Raw genomic sequence first — 18,413 nt, 5'->3', positions numbered from 1 at the left:
AGCCTTAGAGTAGAGCTGCTGCTCCTTCGCATTGAGAGGAGCCAGATGAGGTGTTCAGGCATCCTGAAAGCCTCTGTGGTGAGGTGTTCCAGGCATGTCCCACCGGAAGGAGACTCCCGGGAAAGACCCAGGACACGTTGGAGGAATTACATCTCGGGGCTGGCCTGGGAACACCTTGGGATATTTTTTATCCCCTTTAATCTCAACTGGTGCTCTCAGAAAGCCTGATTAAGTCACCTTTACAACAAGGAAAAACTTGCAAGGATCATGTGTCTGTGGAATGAGCAACATAGAAGTGTGTGTAAAGCCCCCAAATAATGTGCCACATCTCCTGTTAATATTCTCCTGTTTGTTTTTTTCTTGTATTGAACATCCGTAGTTTCAATACTGCAGACCAAAATCTCAGCTTAGTTAGAGCATGGTCAAATTCTTTAAGGATTTCTTTCACCATCTTTCCTTAAACTCATGTTTTTCCAATGAGTTCAAGGAAAAGATTAAAGGGAAAACTTCGGGGAAGAATTTATTTGGGTTATCTTAGATAACATGCTCTATTTGTGGCTGTGTTAGCATGAAGTCTGAATCTGGATGTCTTCGTATCTTTGCTAAAGAAGTTAAATTCAACAGAAGTGGGTTAAGTTTTTTTCTCAATCTCAATTTCTTTATTGTCCCCAAAGGGAAATTGATTTCGCAGCCAAAACACAACACACACGGAGCACAAAACGCCAGCTGCCGGTCGCCACAATAGCAGCGCCCCCAGAGACATGTCAAAAATACCTGAGGACATTTTGTGTGTGTGTGTGTCTTTTCACCTCAAAGCTCAGTAAACTTCTATCCACATTCACCCACAGGATTTTATTGTAATACTTAATGAATACAGATAAAGGAAGTGAAAGTAGCAGTCATTTAACAGGGTTGATTCACATGACTACAAAGTGCCATTTCATGACTCATACAAAAGAAAATCAGCGTTGTGCAACGTGTTCTGTGATTAAGAAAGAAGTGTTAAGAATCTGACTATATGTAACTTTAGACACAAGGCCTCTTTCACAGTCATAAGAACAAAGCTCACTGTGCTGTGGGGAAAAATAGCCAGTATTCAGAGAAATCAGGAGTGCATCTCTAGTGTTAATTTTATGCTACAACATAGGTTTTGTCTTATCTTTGGGTATAGGCTCATCATGAGTTTTTTTCTCCTTTTACACACGATACCATAAGACTTTCAAAAAAAGAGTTTTAAAACTGATAATTCTCAGAACCATCTGTTCATCTAAAAATAGGTTATTTTTTTACTGCATATGGCACATTTTTTTCTTTCCCCCCAGTACTTAATGCCATACTAAAAATATAACAGTAAAAAAAACATAAATTCAATGCAAAACATGTGAAAAATAAAGATCAAATTATTCACTCAAACTAAAATAACACAAAGACCTTTATCTAAAATGATTAATTTAGAGAATCTAATTGGGCATAAGTAAATTTGTTTGTATGTAAAACTTTCCAGGGAACAGATGAAGAAGCTGTTTTTCCCGAGAAATATAAGAGGTTATATGTAAAGCCACAGTAACAGTCCAAATGGATCTAAACAACAGGCGATGACGCTTGTTTTGTTTTAGAATTCAGCGTTGAATGGATAGTCCTTGTGCTTCAAGCCCCTGTAGAAGATAAAAAAAGGGAAAGTCAAGCAAAGCTTGACTAACATGAAAGTTTTACAACATTACGAGCTAAATCTATATGAGCTTGATAGTCTCACCATTGCATTGGACAGGCTCTCCAGTTCCGATTGAATCCCAATATAGTCTTCATTTCCTCCTCAGATAACTCAAAGTCAAACACCTGCAATCATTTTAATTGATTTAAAGTACCAAATTGTGTAAAGCAGAATGAAAGCTTATTAAAAAAAAACAAACAAACCAAAGAAAAAGAACTATCTGCTCAACTGATTACCTGGAAATTCTCCTGAATGCGCTGTGGAGTGATGGACTTGGGGATCACGATCACATTTCTTTGGATGTGGAAGCGGATCAGAACCTGGCAGGAAAGAATACAAAGTATTAACTAGAGCTGCCAAAATTAACATGTTAGTGCAAGGAAATTAATTAGTGGAATGAACACGCTAATTTTCTTCTCTCAAAGGGCTGCCACTCAGTCAATGGATCTGACATTGTAGCCTGCAGTTGTTGGTGGTTATGCACCAACTCATTGCGTGCCGACCAAGAAGAAGAGGAAGGAGAAACCAAAGAAGAAGAAGCAGAAGAATAAACCCATTGGCACTTTAGATGGGAAGTTTGAGAATGAAAAAAAGCAAAGACGGGACACTTAATGAAAATGGTGTCGCGTGCAGACAGTACAGAAATAAGTTTACGTTTCACCAAAGCGCCTCTAACTTTAAGTAACCTACCATCTCAACACCAGGTACGCATTTGTTTAGGCTGAAATTTTAGATTTAACACCTAGCTTTAGACATACATTTATGGTCAATAATGATCAGACTACATGTTTATCTTTTGCATCTGAATTAATGCAAGTAAATTACGGCTTTCTCTGTTTACCTGAGCAGGTGTCTTCTTGTGCTTCTCCGCTATGGCTTTGATTTGGGGATCATCCAAAAGAGAGGGGTCATCTGGTTTAGCCCTGCAATTAAATGTAGTTAATCCAAGACTTCTTACAGCACTCATACACAGATATGTGTCATCCAGTAAATGTGTAAATCGAATAATTATCAGCAATACAAAACAATCATTTCTAAAAATAAATACATAAATTAAACCTTGGTGGTACTTTTATTTTCTGCTGATCCCATGACAATATATGTCACAATAACAAACGACATAGACAAAGAGGAACAACAATCACATGCTGAAACTAACCAAAGAGATCCTACAGACAGCACAGTATTGGTAAATACTGAAATGACACTCAACAAAACATCAAGATGAACAATTTTTTGTGTGTGTATTTTAGACAAAATTCTGATTGCTTACTAACCATGGTCTGTCTGGAGATCCTAGAGGGCTGTAAGCAGTAACTGAGATGCCCTGGGAGTGGCAATAGTTGATCAGCTTCTCCTGGGTCAGGTAGGGGTGGCACTCCACCTGATAGGGAAACAAACAACAGCACAAACCAAGTATACGAGCAGTCTACACGTGTGTCATGTCAAATAAAGCCTTTCACTGACACTCAAATTATTACTACAAATAATACCTTCACTTTTGTGATTAAAGCTGTTGCTTTGGGCAATATGAGGACAATGCAGCTGTCCTGTCTTAGAAATCAGAGTTGCATATTGTTATTTTTACACTTAGCATTACTGTGTTGATGCACATATTTATCTAAAAAAAATGTCTGTTTTAATGGATAAGCTCACTATTGTTCAATATATGAGTGTCCTATGTTCTGTGTTTTGTGTGTATGATGAGAAATGGCAGAAGGAAAATGATGCTTTCATTTTATAATGAAAACACAAGCAGACAAGCAGGACACTGATTGTGAGATATGGCCCAAGGAACACAAACAATATAAGGTCAGCTCAGCTAAATAGTGGAGCCTGAGGAAATCTGCTGTGGCCCATTGTGGCTTAACAAGACATTTATATGCCAGTGCAGACTGGAGGAGATGGATAATTACAGGATTTTGACCTTTAAGAGCCATCTGCTTGAAATTTATCCTTTTTTTCTGCTTTGTAATACAGTTTTATCTCATCAGTGATATGTACAACAAGTGCTAGCTTTATCTTCTGCAAATGTGTGCTGAGCAGTCATGACACATCATAAGGAAAACTTAAGCTTACCTGGTTGTTGGCAGGCTTGTATTTGAGTCCTGGCTTGTTGAGAACGGCTTCAATCTGATCCTTGTTGAAGTTGGAGATGCCTATGGCTTTGACCAAACCAGCATCCACCAGTTCTTCCATCGCCTGACAAAAACAGACCATAAAAAAGGAAACTATTTTAATTAACTGTTATCTTTGTTCAGCTATATCCTTATATGTTGTTCAGGTAAACATACCAGATCAATTTTATGTCTCCCTGCACTGCCACAGGGGGGCATAAATTAAGCAGTTTATTTTAGATAATAATTACATAAAATAAAGAAACAAAACAAACATTAATTGAAAATTTCCACTGGTGATTAAATGTGTCATTAAAGTGGCTTGGTTAGAAAAAAATAACAAAATCAAAGCTTTAAAAGTGATATTTTCCACAAAATCACTTTATTCTATGTGTCATTATTTGTCTAAAACAAATTCTTTGTACAAATGAGATGATGTGAGGAAAAGGTCTAGGGCAGGGTTGCCCCATGCTGGTCCTCGAGATTGACTATCCTGCAGCTTTTAGACACATCTCTTTTCCCAACCCAGGTGATTTAGGTGTGTTGGAAAAGAGATGCATCTAAAAGTTGCAGGATAGTTGATCTCGAGGACCAGAATTGGGCAACCCTGGTCTACAACTTGAGAGGAAAACCTGTTCAACCCCCACCTACTGGGACATATTTATCTTTGTTTTCCTTATACCTACATGTTTTACCTGTTTGCAAGTGTTGTCTGACTAAATCTTACCTCCCATGTTTCCAGAAAATGAGTATTGTCATTGATCGTCTCTCCAGCACTGTCCAAAGGAAAAAGCTCACTTCCAGACTGTAACATGACAAAGGATTTAATAACCCCGAAGCTAACATCATATTACCATGACTTCCACTTTATGATAAAGATACAGACATATTTCATGAGAATGAGAGCAGCATTCCCACCTTGAAACCCATGGGCCAGTGCACTAGATAGAGGTCTAGATAGTCCAGTTTAAGGTCACTGAGAGTCTTCTCACAGCCTTTCCTCACAATGGACTTCTCATGGAAAGTGCACCATAGCTATAAAATGTGAAGGACACAGGAATTCATCTTTACAGACATATTGCAGTCTGTTATCTAAGTGGCAACATTCAGGTCAAAATGTCATTTTGTACACAACGGTAAAAAGATGGATACGTACGTAGCTTCTGAGCTCACCTTGCTCACAATGAAAAGATCTTCTCTTTTGACCACTCCAGCCTCGATCATGGCCTGAACACCCTCACCCACTTCTGCCTCATTCTGGTAGACGTACGCTCCATCAATGTGCCTGTAACCAGCTGAAATGGCTGCTTTCACTGCCTCTGTGACCTTTCCAGGAGGAGACTAAAAGACCAGAATGATAGGGTGTTAATATTTAGCAGACACAAGTATTCTCTGGTCTTGTATCTATTAGGGAATGCAGGCAACAACTCTCCCTGACACAACAAAGTGCTAATAATTACTCCTGTATTAAGGTTTCTTAAGAATAAAAAACACTTAGAACTTTCATTTTACATATTCTAAATTCTTTTTATATAATTAGCTACTTCCACAATTTATTGATTTTATGTATTTTTTTCATTCCTACATTTACTCATTTTCATTTATTTTTCTCATTTATTTTCTTAATTATTTTCACATTTATTTTTAAATTTCTGTATTTCTTTACTGAATAGAATTAACCAAGATCCTGTGTAAGTAAGTAAGGAAATAAGTAAATGTTTATTTATATAGCACCTTTCAAGATAAAAATCACAAAGTGCTTAAGAATAAAACAGAACACAAAATAACAATAACACAGAGAAAATAAAAACAAATAAAACTAAGTAAAAGCAAGCTTAAAAAGATGTGTTTTTAGCTGCTTTTTAAAAGAGATCAGGCTGAGAGGAAGGGAGTTCCAGAGGGAAGGAGCCACTGCTGCGAAGGCTATGTCACCTTTGGTTTTCAGCCAAATGAATATTAATAACAAAAACAGCCATTATGGTTTAGAAGAGATACTTTTGTGCAAATTATTGGGATACTGCCAAAATGTCTGAGCCCTGACATGAAATGAAGTTAAAAAGAAAAAAGAAAAGCTGGTGTATTGACCTAAAACCCGAGGGAGTTCAGTTGGGGGACATTTAGAACAGATGATGCCAATCTGTGTCAAAAATGCATAATTTTGAGACGTTGCCTAAATTAGATGTAATCAAATTAGCTCTAATTTTGCTTTCCTTCACTTTATCAGGGTTGAACTTTGCAGAGATAAGGTTCACGTGTTGTACTATGACAGAAATTACAGCTGCATCAGCAGAGGGATATTCATATTCATCCTAAAAGAATTATTATTGTTTTAGGCAGGTCTTCCCTTTATTATGACTCCAAAAGTAATCGAATAGACCTTCTGGTTGGAGAGATATACTATTTCATTATAGGTATGAACTTTTTGAGCCTAAAAAAAAATGGGCCCAGTACTCAAATTGTAAGGTTTATTCAGAACATCAATTCACTTAAAACTTTAATTTCACAAGTGATCTGGTCTAGTCTCACTGTCTGTGTGCTGAGGCCAAAAGTTCCCCATCACACCAGTGAGATGAGTTGTGTTGTCCATAAAAGGACAAAGGGAGCATTAAAAGCGAAACATCCTTATACTATCAACCTTTGAACACACGTCCTGACAGGCAGACATAAATGAGTAGAAAAACACGTTTTCTAACTGGAGAGATTTTTTTTCTTCCTTCTTTAACGGAGAAGAAAACGGAAACAGACTCCTAACTGCAAAATACACAAAACTTCTTTGTTTCTTCGAAATGGGCTGTTCAAGCCTAATGACCAATCTTAACAACCATGGATTACAGAAAGAACCATAAAATGATTTACTAGTTAACACTGAATAGAGGAGCTCTTCGGCTAACACCCTTGCAAACGTGTATGTTTCTAGAAACCAGCTGTATTGAATGCATTAGCCACGGTTGATACCTCCTCAAGTTCAGGCCCTACAGCAACATAAGTGTCACAAATTAAATGACATTAAGTCCACTTTCTTAACAATTAACACTAAGACGTGGGCTAATGTTTCGTGTAAAGTTTGTTCTTACACTCCGGTCACGCGATGCTGGCAAAATGCCCAGCTAGCTTAATAGATTAAGTATTAACTTCAACAAGGCAGGACAATGTAAGTCGAAACAGACGCACCTTCCATGTGCCCAGTCCCACGATGGGCATCTGTGCACCGGTGTTCAGCTTCACTGTTGTTGCCATTGTTATTGAGGACGATCGAAACCTGAATGTGGATAAGAAAGTCGGGTAGCGAAAGCAAATGCGGAGCACGGCAAAGAACGAGTGCGTCGTCGATCGATTAGTGATGCCTTTATTCCTAGAATTGCAGTGAACCGAGGTCACAGCAGCCACACGCGCTCCTGTCAATCTATTAGTTGGCAATACTGATAAAATCCCCTCTAAATAACAGGAGTGCACAACAAAGTATCATGCACTGAGCAAAATGTCACAGATGTGCTCAAATTTATACAGATTAGGATGATTTGACAGACTGTTCTGTTCTACAAGTTCTGCAGAGATCCTCCCCGGTTGTGTGTGTCTATTGAAATAAAAACAGTGTATCTTTCTTTACCAGTTGGAATTTCACACAAGAGTAACATTCTTTAAAAGTCAGCAGTTCCAGTTACACATAAATGTTTTCAAGAATTTTGGCCTTGAAGCTGTATTTCTTTACAGCAGCTCCTAACAGCAAATGAATAATTTGTGCACACAATCTGAATCTTTCAAACAACTTTTAGAGGTATTAGTGCCATGTACCATCAAGTTATCTTCAAAGGGTTAAAACTGCATCACCTAATACATGGAAAGCAGAGAATAAACACTCTATACAGATGGTGCAACAGTATTTTAATTTCAGCTCCTTAATTCATTAAAAAAAAACTTTTTAATGAAACTTGAAAAAACCAACATTGTACTTGTAGAATTTTTGGCTTAGCTGTCCAAAATATAAATCTAACATAATTCAAGCAACATCCAAAGCCACTGACAAATGTTTTTAAGACTTTTTTTTAAAGACAGGGTTAAAGAAAATTAAAACTGCAGATCAAATTAACATCCAATTTGCATATTTTCTTTTATCACATTGCAATCTTTTCAGTATTAATCTGATTTTATAATCCACTACAGTGGCTAAATTAAACACTCTTCCCCTGTCTCTTTAAAAACGTTGTTTGTTCTGCTACTCAACCACTAGAGGGCACAATTACACTTTCCATACCTAAGAACGGTCACCACAAATTCCCCAGCTTTGGCTTTAAAGTAATATAATCACATATTTTAATACATTAACTAATATGGTTGGTAATTACAGTAGCTGTACTGACTGATCGCTTTGATTAAAGCTAAAAAAAAATCTCAAGCATTCATTTAATTTCTTATTTAAAATGAATCAGTAGAACTGGTCTTTCAACAAGCTTTGGGTATGATAAATAACCGGCAGGATCAGCTTATAAAGATGGAAAGAGTGTGTTTAAAAGTTATGTTGTTCAATGAGTCTTTATTATTTTAAATATAACCTTCTTATGGCATGATGCTTGAAGATGCACACTATTGTGCACATACAGACCAGCCTTAAACCTCAAGAGACAGCTGAAAGGGAGAACCCATACAAGGTGACTCATTTTGGCAAAATCAGATAAAACCTCACAGACCTTTAACTGAGCCATTCAACATTCTGAGCAGAAGATAAGAAAGGGAGAAGGCAGCCATATAAAAAGAAAAAAAGAAAAAAAAATACAAAGGTAAAAGTTATGGGAGCTAGCAGCCAGTGTGTAACTCACAATGGTTCTTGCTAAAGTTTGTGTCTCTTCTGATCTTCTCCCTGCTGGACGGCTGCTTTTCAGGCCCTCTCTCCTCTGATCTAACTTCAGACACTGGAGGGCCTTTTGACAACCTCCAAACTGTCAAAGTACCCCAGGAATCAAACACCGCCGCATACTGTCGGGATCAAAGAGTCACAGGTAAACCAGATGAAGACACGGCCACATACAATTGCTACCTAAAAGGGGGGCTTTATTTCAGAACCCCCTTTTTTAACATCTGCAAGCTGACACCATTTCACTGTACTGAGTGCATCGATTAGAAGAAAGGAAATGAAAAACAAACCTGTGTTTGAAGATACAACAGAGGCCCCATGTAAAACCAAGTACCTCTCGAGGAAACTTTTAGACAAAGAGTAAAGACTTCAGGTGAGGTTTGTGTTTCAGGATGTACGTTTCGCAAGCAATCCAAGAGACAAGAGGACAAATCTTCATAGATGAGTGGAATGGACAGGGGGAGGATCATGGTGTCACAAATATACAGGTCAAAATGAGCTGCTTTTTCCTCCTCCATTATGTGGCCATAATGAATGCTCTGTGCAGCTGGCAGCGTCTCGCCTTTCCCTGCTTCTACATAAGATCAGACACTCCTCCAGTAAGTCGTAACCTGTCCTGGGGAGATCAAACACCACATTTCATTTCATGGCATTTGCTCCACTCTCTTTGCCTTTTTCTCTCCAGTTCATGTCTCACCCTCCGGACTCGGCTTTGCTGTCTTCTTCTCTGTTTCTGCCAGAGCGCCCTGGGTCATATTCTCCATCCTTAATTCTAATGTTGAGTGTCAGCTCGTGCTGAGTTCACTCACACACTCACATTCTGCACTTTCTGGCTGTTGAACGATAACAGGATCAGGGAGAGAAATCCCTACGTCATAAGTAAATCATAATCATTTGTCAAGTGCACAACATGTTCTCGGAGGCAGGGGAGATTATCGGAGCTGATTTTGTTTAAAGGTAACATTTAGAAAAAATTCTACTGATATCCCAATTAGCTGGACAGTCTAATAGATTAAGTCCAACAATCTGATAATCCTTTTTTAACACAACTGTAACTAAAAGTGTCTGGTATTTGCTTTATTTTTAGAGTTATTTGGCAGCATGACAGTAATATGACTGCGTTCAAATAATAAATCTAAGAAGTTCCGATCTAATGTTCCGATTAAAGTTTTAAAATAGTTTAACTGTCTCCAGGACATAAAGTCATTAAATGATTTTCAGAAATCAGAGAAATATTTGGACACATAAAGTAAGGCTGAAAGACAGTACTGCATATCTGTGATTTTTGGGTGGCACTGTGTTAAAAAGATATGAGTCTATGGGTGAAATCACTGCATCAGTAAAGGTAGGTTGTCAAGATACCAGTCGGAACGAGAACCTAAATGAAGCTGCATGAATGGCTTGAGTTTGAATATTGTGCTTACAAACAGCGATAACTATTCCTGCAGCACAACTTCAATGTTTACAGATTTTTTTGAGCTGTGATAGATATTAAAGCTGAGATAACTAAGACAGAACGTCTGAAATAAGAGTAATTTGGTCAGGAATGCTTGACCAGTCTGTGCTGCAAGGCCCATCTGAAGAGTTAAGGGTAATCTCAAAAGTATCATCTCCTAACCAGGGTAGTTTTTAGGGTAAAATATTTTCACAGGAACTCCTCTTGCATTCGGAATAAAGGCGGCTAAGAAAACCACCTCAGAGTAGTCTGCTTGAACTGCACCTAAACACCCTGTAAACAAAAAAGTTAGCCACGATGCCAGCAACTGACACAGACTTTGACCTTTTTTACTTGTCATTTATATTTCTCAATGTCACATGATGGACTCTAAATGGAAAAAGCTTAATAAAGCAACCCAAGACTGATGAGCAGCATCGGTTGCGGATGTTTTTCCTCCTTGGCAATGTTTTAATGCACACCTGATTAGACCAGACCAACAAAGTCCCAAAACTTTGCTTTTTTTTGTTTTGATAAATGATAAAGTGTGGTATATAATGTATTATTGCTCATCTGAACTGGTATTAATCTAATGGTTAAACAAACAAAATAAATATATACACAGCAGCAGTGTATGTTTCATGTGAAATATTATCTTATTTAACAATGACATGTAAGAATGAATCAAATGTTTTATATGACACTAAATCAGTTGAGGCCATTTTAATGAAACTTTAATGGTCAAGTTCCATACTGGGATATTATATTAGCCGATCCAGCTTCAGACAACAGAAAACTTGTGCATCAGTGCTGGCGTGTGAATGCTCACATAGCGTTAAAATTGTGTTAAGGCCCTGCTAAAAGAAGAAAGACAAGTTTTTACCACCACCAGAATAGTTCAGACGACTTGGCTGGGTAATGTTACAGAATCTGTAAAAGAGCTTCTATATGAAAGTAACCTTAAAGAACCTTTGGAAGATTTTTTTTCTTTTTTTTTTTGCCAACTTTATAGATGCTGTTAAGGTCACATTCCTGTCTGAAACGACAGAACTTTCTTTATTTAGTTGCTAATCGTGAGCATCAGTTTAACTTTTCACTGGATAGATCTTCCTAATTAGGTTTGGATCCTTAACGTACACATTTTTGTCTAATTTCATTTGCACTGAGATACAGGAATTTATCCGATTTCACTCATAACTTCTGCCTTATCTGTGAACAGGGATGTCTCCTCTTCAGCCCCTTAGACATGGTTTGGTTTTTGGCTTGATTAACCACTTAGTTCAGTCTCTCAGACACAAGATTGCAGGGAAAAAGAAAATAATGAAGTGCTTTTGAATTTGCATTCCTGAGAGCTTTTGCAGACGCCTTGATTTCAGTCTGCGCTCGCTGTTTGTTCTCTGTCGAGAGATGGCGGCTATTCTAACGGTAACACGTAACAAGTGTCCATCCAGCCTCCTCCATATTGCTCCCTCATCAACCTAACTGCCAAGAACAAACACAATCAACATGCATCTGAAGGGGAAATTGGAGGCTTTCTCTCTCAAATCGCCCCTGATGGGTTGTTCATCATCATCATTATGCAGATTAGTGTGACCGTGAATGAAATATTGGAGGCCTTTCCCTTTGGAAAAAAAAATGCCACTGCTGACCAAAAACATTTGTGTGTTTTGTTCTTACAATCTGTGCAAGGCTGATCGGTTATGAACAAACTGTCTGAAGAATATGAAATTAAAAGCGTTCAATCTACACTTGAAAGTCAAGTCTTTTCCTTTTGTTTTTTAGTGTTGCCCTTGACAACAAAATGCAGCTGCTTGCTGCATTATCAGAAGGAGTATCTATTGTAATTTACCAGGTAAGTACCTTGGTTTTTGTTGAGAATTTCCAAAAGAAAAAAAAAACTTTAAAGATAGGCATAAGGCGGGCAGCTTTTTTAGTTACTTTGTTTTCATTTATTTGACTCATTTCTTGTAGATCACGATTATGTCACAGGATGACTTGCCAGAATCTGTGATTATTTCTGTCTCGGGGAGAGAAAGAGGGGGGTGTTGACGTTAAAGCTTCTCTTTGCACCCTGCTCCATGGGTGTTAAAAAAGAGGAAACACAATTTGGTTTAAATCCGGGGCCCTTTCACTAGTTCACGCTTCCAAGAATGAGTCAAACATAAATGTGGATCATTTGAAGCTGGACACTGAACCAGAAAAACAGACAACTGTTTTCCACAGACAACAAACATCAGGTAACTGAAAAATTTAAGAAATATTTTTGTGCTGGTGTTTCATTCTGGTATGCAAATACTACTGCTCAGCAGTCTGTGCTATGCTTATGCTTGCTGTGTAATGTGTTGGATCTTTTCTTGCTGACATTTGTGATGAGGGTGAAGGAAGCATGTTATTTCTTACCTCACTGACTAAACAGGAAGTTTGTTTACTTGGAGGCGGGAATGTTTAGGGATTGAAAACACACTTCATCCCAATATAATACGTAAGGCGATCCAGACCAAAAAAACAAGAAAAAAAAGGGTAATTTCTACTAAGTCTTAGTGTTAAATTTTTAAATCTTTATATATCAGATTTTTTAAAAATTTCAAGTAAAATTTAAGAAGTGGTTTTGAGTTACGTAAAAAAAGAATATTAACATACCAGCAGACAGTTTTATAAGAATTCTGTAGATGACACCAATGATAACTATAGACCATGAATTAATAGCTTGTTTTATATGAATAAGATATTTAACACATTCCACAAAGTTCCAGTTTGATCTTTCATTTCTAAAAATCTTTGTCTCCAAAATCTTCTTTTCCACAAATTTTTTCTAGGATAATTTCTTTTCACAGCTGATGCTATGTTGCCTTTCTAAAAAAAGATGCTACAAGTTACGCAAAATCTTTGCGTAACTTAAACAACGTCTTGTTCCAGCGTGGGCACACTGTGTTTTTATCTGAATGCAGCCATGAGTGATCAGAATGACACAGCGGGAAAACTTCCTCATGAGGGTACTTCCTCATTTTTAGTCATCTGATATTATTTACAAAATATGAAGAAAACTCTGAACTTCTCCAATCTTGCATCACGGGAATGTTGTTTGTGGAGAAGAACGCGTGCGGGGTTGGACCAGGAGGGGAGGGAACTGTATGTATGTCAGAGACGTGTGTAAAAGTCTTATGAGATGATGAGTCAAAACAAAAATGACTAGAAAGAATTTTCAGATCTGACAGAAATATTTCCTAGAAAGTAAAAACATGTATATTTATATTGAATATGCATCTAATTTAGCTTGAGTTTAAAGGCTTATTAGAAATCTTGTTAAATATGAGACATCAGCATGGACAGCAGCTGTGTAGTGTGCAGCAGCAGAGATGTGTGCAGCTGGTGCAACATTGCTGATGGGGATGGGGTGCAAAGCTGGGGGTAGTGTGCAGCATAATGCAAAGGGCAGTGCCACTTTGACATTATTGTTTGAGCACATGACACTGGGAGTTGTTAGAAATCATTCTTGTTTGAATCATCGCTTATAAGAAATGTCATCCAGGCAGTTAAAGACACATCACCCACACAAATGCCTCAGGACATTTGCTCTCTTCTTTTTCCTGATATGTGGGGGCATTGATTGCAGCTCCAAGAAAGAAATAAAAGTATGAGTAATCCTTTACTCAGATGTTGAATCAATGTGTACAACACCCTCTTGTGGATAATCTGATAATGGCAGCATATTTATTTACATCCCATCTAGACGAGTTAGGCCTCCTAGAAAGCTTAAAAAAGCTTGGTGATAGATACCGGAAGTGCAGTTACAGTTTCTGCAATAAAAACAGATGTATATAAGAAGAGGTGGGATGGAGGGAACAAAGCGCTGGAAGAATGTAAACATTATCTGCCCTGAGAACCAACTTCAAAGAGCACAAGTAGTAACCTCCTCTCAGCTGAGGTGCACATCCTTGACCGATGAAAAGTGAATGCTCATCCACAGTCTACAGCTTCTTCCTGAAACCGCTCTTTGATGTTACAAAAATGGATCTGACTGACCTGTAAAGTGGACACTTGTATATCTAACTGATTTCCCCGTATAGAGAGGGACTGTAAAAGATAGATGCTGTATGTTTCCTTTAAGTTTTGACACCTGCTTTGCTCTTTAAGCTTTGTCCATATCAACCTCCAGCAAACACAAGGTGCTTTGTTTTTAATGTCAGCATGTGATCACGAGACTTATGCGGTCAGTGCAGACATGAACAATCATATCTGAAATTAAATGTATTGGCAAGGAAAAGTAGCAACTGCTTAATGATAAAGAAAATGTCTGAACTAAAGTGAGGATAGATCTGTAATCGAATATTTTCACTGTCATGCAAAAGCTTACTTTGTAATATACCATTTAGTCCAGTTATACTAGAGTATTAACTGATATTTCTAAATCTTGAAGATTAAAATAATGTAATAGTCCAGCTATAATTAAGTGTTAAAACAACTAACATAATTTTTAACATATTAACTCATTACAGTGAGTTGAAAAACAGACACAAAATAAGCACAAGGATGACCTGACAAAGTCTATGTTTCTATAATTCCTAATTGAGAACAAAAAAGTAAAGAAAATTTGCATTGGTTGATTATTTCTTCCCTTTAATAATATAAACTGGTGTTGTTTATTTCATTGTTGGAAAGCCTGATTAGTCAGCTTTACAAGATATAAACTGGAAGGATTGTGAAGGTGTGGATAGTACCGCTTAATAGATGTGCCAAACTCCCCTACAATGTTCTCCTGTTTGTATTCCTGCTGCCAGGTGTGTATCAGTCACAGGTGTATGACTGGCACCTGATTGGCACCTATGATATGCAGACATATCGGAATGACATACAGGATCCAGTGGCCATCAAATATTTCCACAATCTGTGACCTAACTCCATCCTCCAGGATGCTCTCCCCCACAGAGCCAGGATCATTAATTTGTGAATAAATACACCTCAACCTAATTAAACTCTTGTGGGATCAGCTTGGGCATGCTGTACTTTCTAGAGTGACCAACATGACCATTCTGACTGACCTTCAACAACTCCTGATGGAGGAATGGGATGCCATCCCACAGCAAAAGCTAACCAGGCTTGTGATCAGCATGAAGAGGAGACGTCATGTTGTGGCTGTGTATGGATCTTCCACATGCTACTGAGGTTCCTGATAGTGTAAAATGAATAAAGCCTAAAAACTGCTGCTATGCGCTGTTTTTCCTAAGTACTGTGGGAGTGCAATCATCCAATCCATCAAGTAACATCAAAACAAAAGTAAATACCAACAGGAGAATATTGCAGGTGATTGTGGCACATTTTTTTGGAGACACTGCTGTGTTGGTCAATACAAAGAAGCACTTTACAAGTTATACCATGTTTTAAAGTTGACTAATCAGGCTTTCTAGGGACATATGTTACAAGACTAATCAGCATTATTAAAGAAGTACTACTAAATTTTGGGAATTTTCCCCAGTGACATATTGTCCTCTAACGACAAATTTAGCATCTATCTTGCATCCTAACTATACTCTGAGCTCTCCAGCCAGTATACATCAGTCCAATGTTGACTGTTGTCTTTTAGTCTTTTTAGTTCCTCTCATCCTCGGATATTGTCCTCTTGCGTTTCTTTGATTGATCGGACACATTTATGTTGAGTATGGCTATTAAATAGTTAGATACACATATTTTTTCAGGTCAGAAATACATAATGCTTCTTTAAAGAGGGAACATAATCAACCAATCATAAACTCTCATTCTTTTGGTACTAAGTTTTATATGTGTCACAAATCTACAACATATTTAGTTAGTACGAATAAAATGTGGTGAAATGTATTGAAAAAGAGTAAAGACTCACTGTTGACTTTCACTATTTTGGCATTGAAATTATTGTAGCTTAAACTAGTTGTTCCACCATGTACTTTAGTCTGAGGCAGTTTGGATCTGCATCAATAAGCTCACACTGTAAAAAAAAAAAAAAAAAAAAAAAAAAAAAATAAACGTGACTCACTGTTTTATTTCCACACACTCACAGTTTTCCATGTTGATTAAAATTTTGTTTATGCCTCAAAGTTCCCCATTCATGAGATTAGCTGATTTAATATTATTTCTGCCTGAGAGAGAGAGAGACTCAAATGGAAAAGGAGATAAGTGCTTGTTATTGGATATAATAGGTTCTCAAAATAGTAAGCTTAATTTACTATATTTGGATGTCATTATCCTTCTTTTGCAGCTTATTGAGTTTTTATGAAACTGAGTCAAATCTAATATGAAAATATATACTTTATTATCTTTCTTTTGCATGGATTCTTGAATGAATGAGATAATATCGGGTTCCTGCTTCAGCAATTAGAATAAGACCAGGAAATTGACAAGCATCTGAACCACACAGAAGTTTGAAAAGCAATTCTAAGCTGTGACCTCAGCTCCTTAGAAACACTGAATGGTGTGATCGGTGAAAGAGGCTGGATCTACTGCATGTCGGAGCTCTTCATCATTATCTTGACTCAGTGATTCAAGCCTTGAAAACAGAGAACAAAACTCTTGCAGAAACCTTGTTCCTGACGCGACAGGACGCCGTGAAGAACAATAAAGGACGATTAGAGGTTTAAAAAAGCAAATAAATACATGACAGCCCAGCGACAAAGCGCATTGTGGATAAGAGGGAGAGTGAGGCTGATAGAGAGAAAGAAGAAGAGAGAGAAGCATTGATGAAAATAAGCAGTGAAGCTCAAAGGGAGAAGGGGGTTGAGCGGATTGGAGGTGATGATGAGTGAAGAGCTGTACAAAGTAGTACATCTATGGGAAAGGTTTTAATGAGGCAGACACCGGTGTGTGTGTGTGTGTGTTTTCTCAACTGTGACACAGACACTCAGAAAAAGCCTCAGCAATGATACTCCAAAACTTCCTGACTCCACGTGGGTGGGTGGGTGAGGACTTGTGTAAGTGTGGAGAGGCAGATGAATAGATGGATAGATGTGATGAAGATGATGCAATTGTTAACAATCCAAGTCCTTTTAATTAGAAAAAGAAAAATACACAATGCTATATGGAAGTTTCCTCAAACTGCATGTTGTGCAACCAATTAAGAAAAGTTTAACTAGAGTAAAGAAAATATAAAAATTGAAAACAAAATTAAATATTGTTGCTAAATGTCAAAATAAAAAATCTACAGATGTGATGAGATTGACATGTCACTAATTAAAAGGGTGACTGATGTTATATCTAGACCACTTACATATATCTATAACTCATCATTCAGGACTGGGACATTTAAAATAGGATGAAAACTGCTACAGTTTTTTTTTCCACAAATTACAGACCTGTCTCTCTGCTGCCACAATTTTCAAAAAAATTTAAAAACCTTTTTAGTAATTGGTTGGATAATTTCACAGATGAATACGAACTACTCTGATTGTCAATATGGTTTCAGAACTGATAGATCTACATAACTGACATTAATAGATTCAGTTGAAGGAATAACACGTTCCTTAAGTCAGAAACAATATGAAGTTGGAATATTTGTTGATTTAAAATATGATATGATAATTTTACTCACTAAAGTAGAACAATATAGTTTTATAGTGGGTGAGAAGCTATCTGAGTAATAGGTAATTTGTGAAGTTTGCTAAGTGTTGTATTGATAGTTTAGGCATTATTTGTGGTGTCCGTGTTGGGACAAATTGATTTTTATTCTTTATATTATAAAGTATAGTATTTATAATAAAGTATAAAGTATTAAAACCAGTTTCATTTTTCTAATAATACAAAGTGTTTTTGCTATGGTGCTGAGCTGGAAAAGCTAACATACTGTTCTCTTGTTCTTCCATATCTCTCTTATTGTGCAGAGGTTTGGGGTAATAATTATAAAATTAGGTTATATTTATGAATAATACTACAAAAGAGAACAATACGGTACATACATAAGATAACATAAGACATATATTATATTATTATTTCTATAGTCAAAATTGCTAGAATGAATGGATTTAGTTGCATTTCAATCTGCACAAGTAATACTTAAAGCAAAAAATAAGTTTTTACCAGATAATGTTCAGAAACTATTTAATGTGGAAGGGGGCTATAACTGAAGGGGTAAACTTCAAATCTTATGTATGCCTGCACAATGTAATAATAATGATAAAAAATAGAAATGGTTTATCAGAAGTATGCAAGTGCAGAATGTCTTTAAGGATCACCAGCTGTCAACTGAGCATTGATTATTGTTGAGTCCATTTGCCTCCTAAATGTGATATAAGTATAATATATGTGTATTTATGTGTGGAAGTACGGCACTGTACTGGA

General features: G+C 37.1%; 2 protein-coding genes across 5 annotated transcripts in view; one reads left to right on the top strand and one right to left on the bottom strand.

Moving 5' to 3' along the window:
- Nucleotides 1-837: 837 nt before the first annotated feature.
- LOC121634665 (aldo-keto reductase family 1 member B1-like) lies at nucleotides 838-7,270 on the bottom strand. The gene is made up of 10 exons (XM_041977508.1): nucleotides 7,000-7,270; nucleotides 5,002-5,169; nucleotides 4,747-4,863; nucleotides 4,556-4,633; nucleotides 3,791-3,913; nucleotides 2,989-3,095; nucleotides 2,553-2,634; nucleotides 1,948-2,031; nucleotides 1,754-1,836; nucleotides 838-1,655 (listed from the first exon to the last, which is right to left on the bottom strand). The coding sequence occupies exons 1-10, from the start codon at nucleotides 7,063-7,065 to the stop codon at nucleotides 1,613-1,615; spliced, it is 951 nt and encodes a 316-aa protein (XP_041833442.1). The 5' UTR covers nucleotides 7,066-7,270; the 3' UTR covers nucleotides 838-1,612.
- A 4,952-nt stretch (nucleotides 7,271-12,222) lies between these two features.
- Nucleotides 12,223-18,413, top strand: part of tfec (transcription factor EC) — a 46,944-nt gene continuing 40,753 nt past the window's right edge. For all 4 annotated transcript variants that reach the window (XM_041977505.1, XM_041977501.1, XM_041977500.1 and 1 more), the window contains exon 1: nucleotides 12,223-12,349. The gene's annotated coding sequence lies outside the window, so the exon portion shown is untranslated. The remainder of the gene's footprint in view (nucleotides 12,350-18,413) is intronic.

This window comes from Melanotaenia boesemani, chromosome 23 (assembly GCF_017639745.1).
Source record: "Melanotaenia boesemani isolate fMelBoe1 chromosome 23, fMelBoe1.pri, whole genome shotgun sequence".
NCBI classification, from domain to species: domain Eukaryota; kingdom Metazoa; phylum Chordata; class Actinopteri; order Atheriniformes; family Melanotaeniidae; genus Melanotaenia; species Melanotaenia boesemani.
This window is presented reverse-complemented; position numbering and strand designations above follow the sequence as displayed.

Bases quoted from the DNA above. Each gene is read 5' to 3' on its own strand.
- LOC121634665 (XM_041977508.1), bottom strand. From the start codon at position 7,065: ATGGCAACAACAGTGAAGCTGAACACCGGTGCACAGATGCCCATCGTG. The intron at 3,914-4,555 runs GTAAGATTTAGT...TGTTTTTGTCAG, and splicing joins ATTTTCTGGAAACATGGGAG to GCGATGGAAGAACTGGTGGA. The intron at 3,096-3,790 runs GTAAGCTTAAGT...TTTCCCTATCAG, and splicing joins ACAAGCCTGCCAACAACCAG to GTGGAGTGCCACCCCTACCT.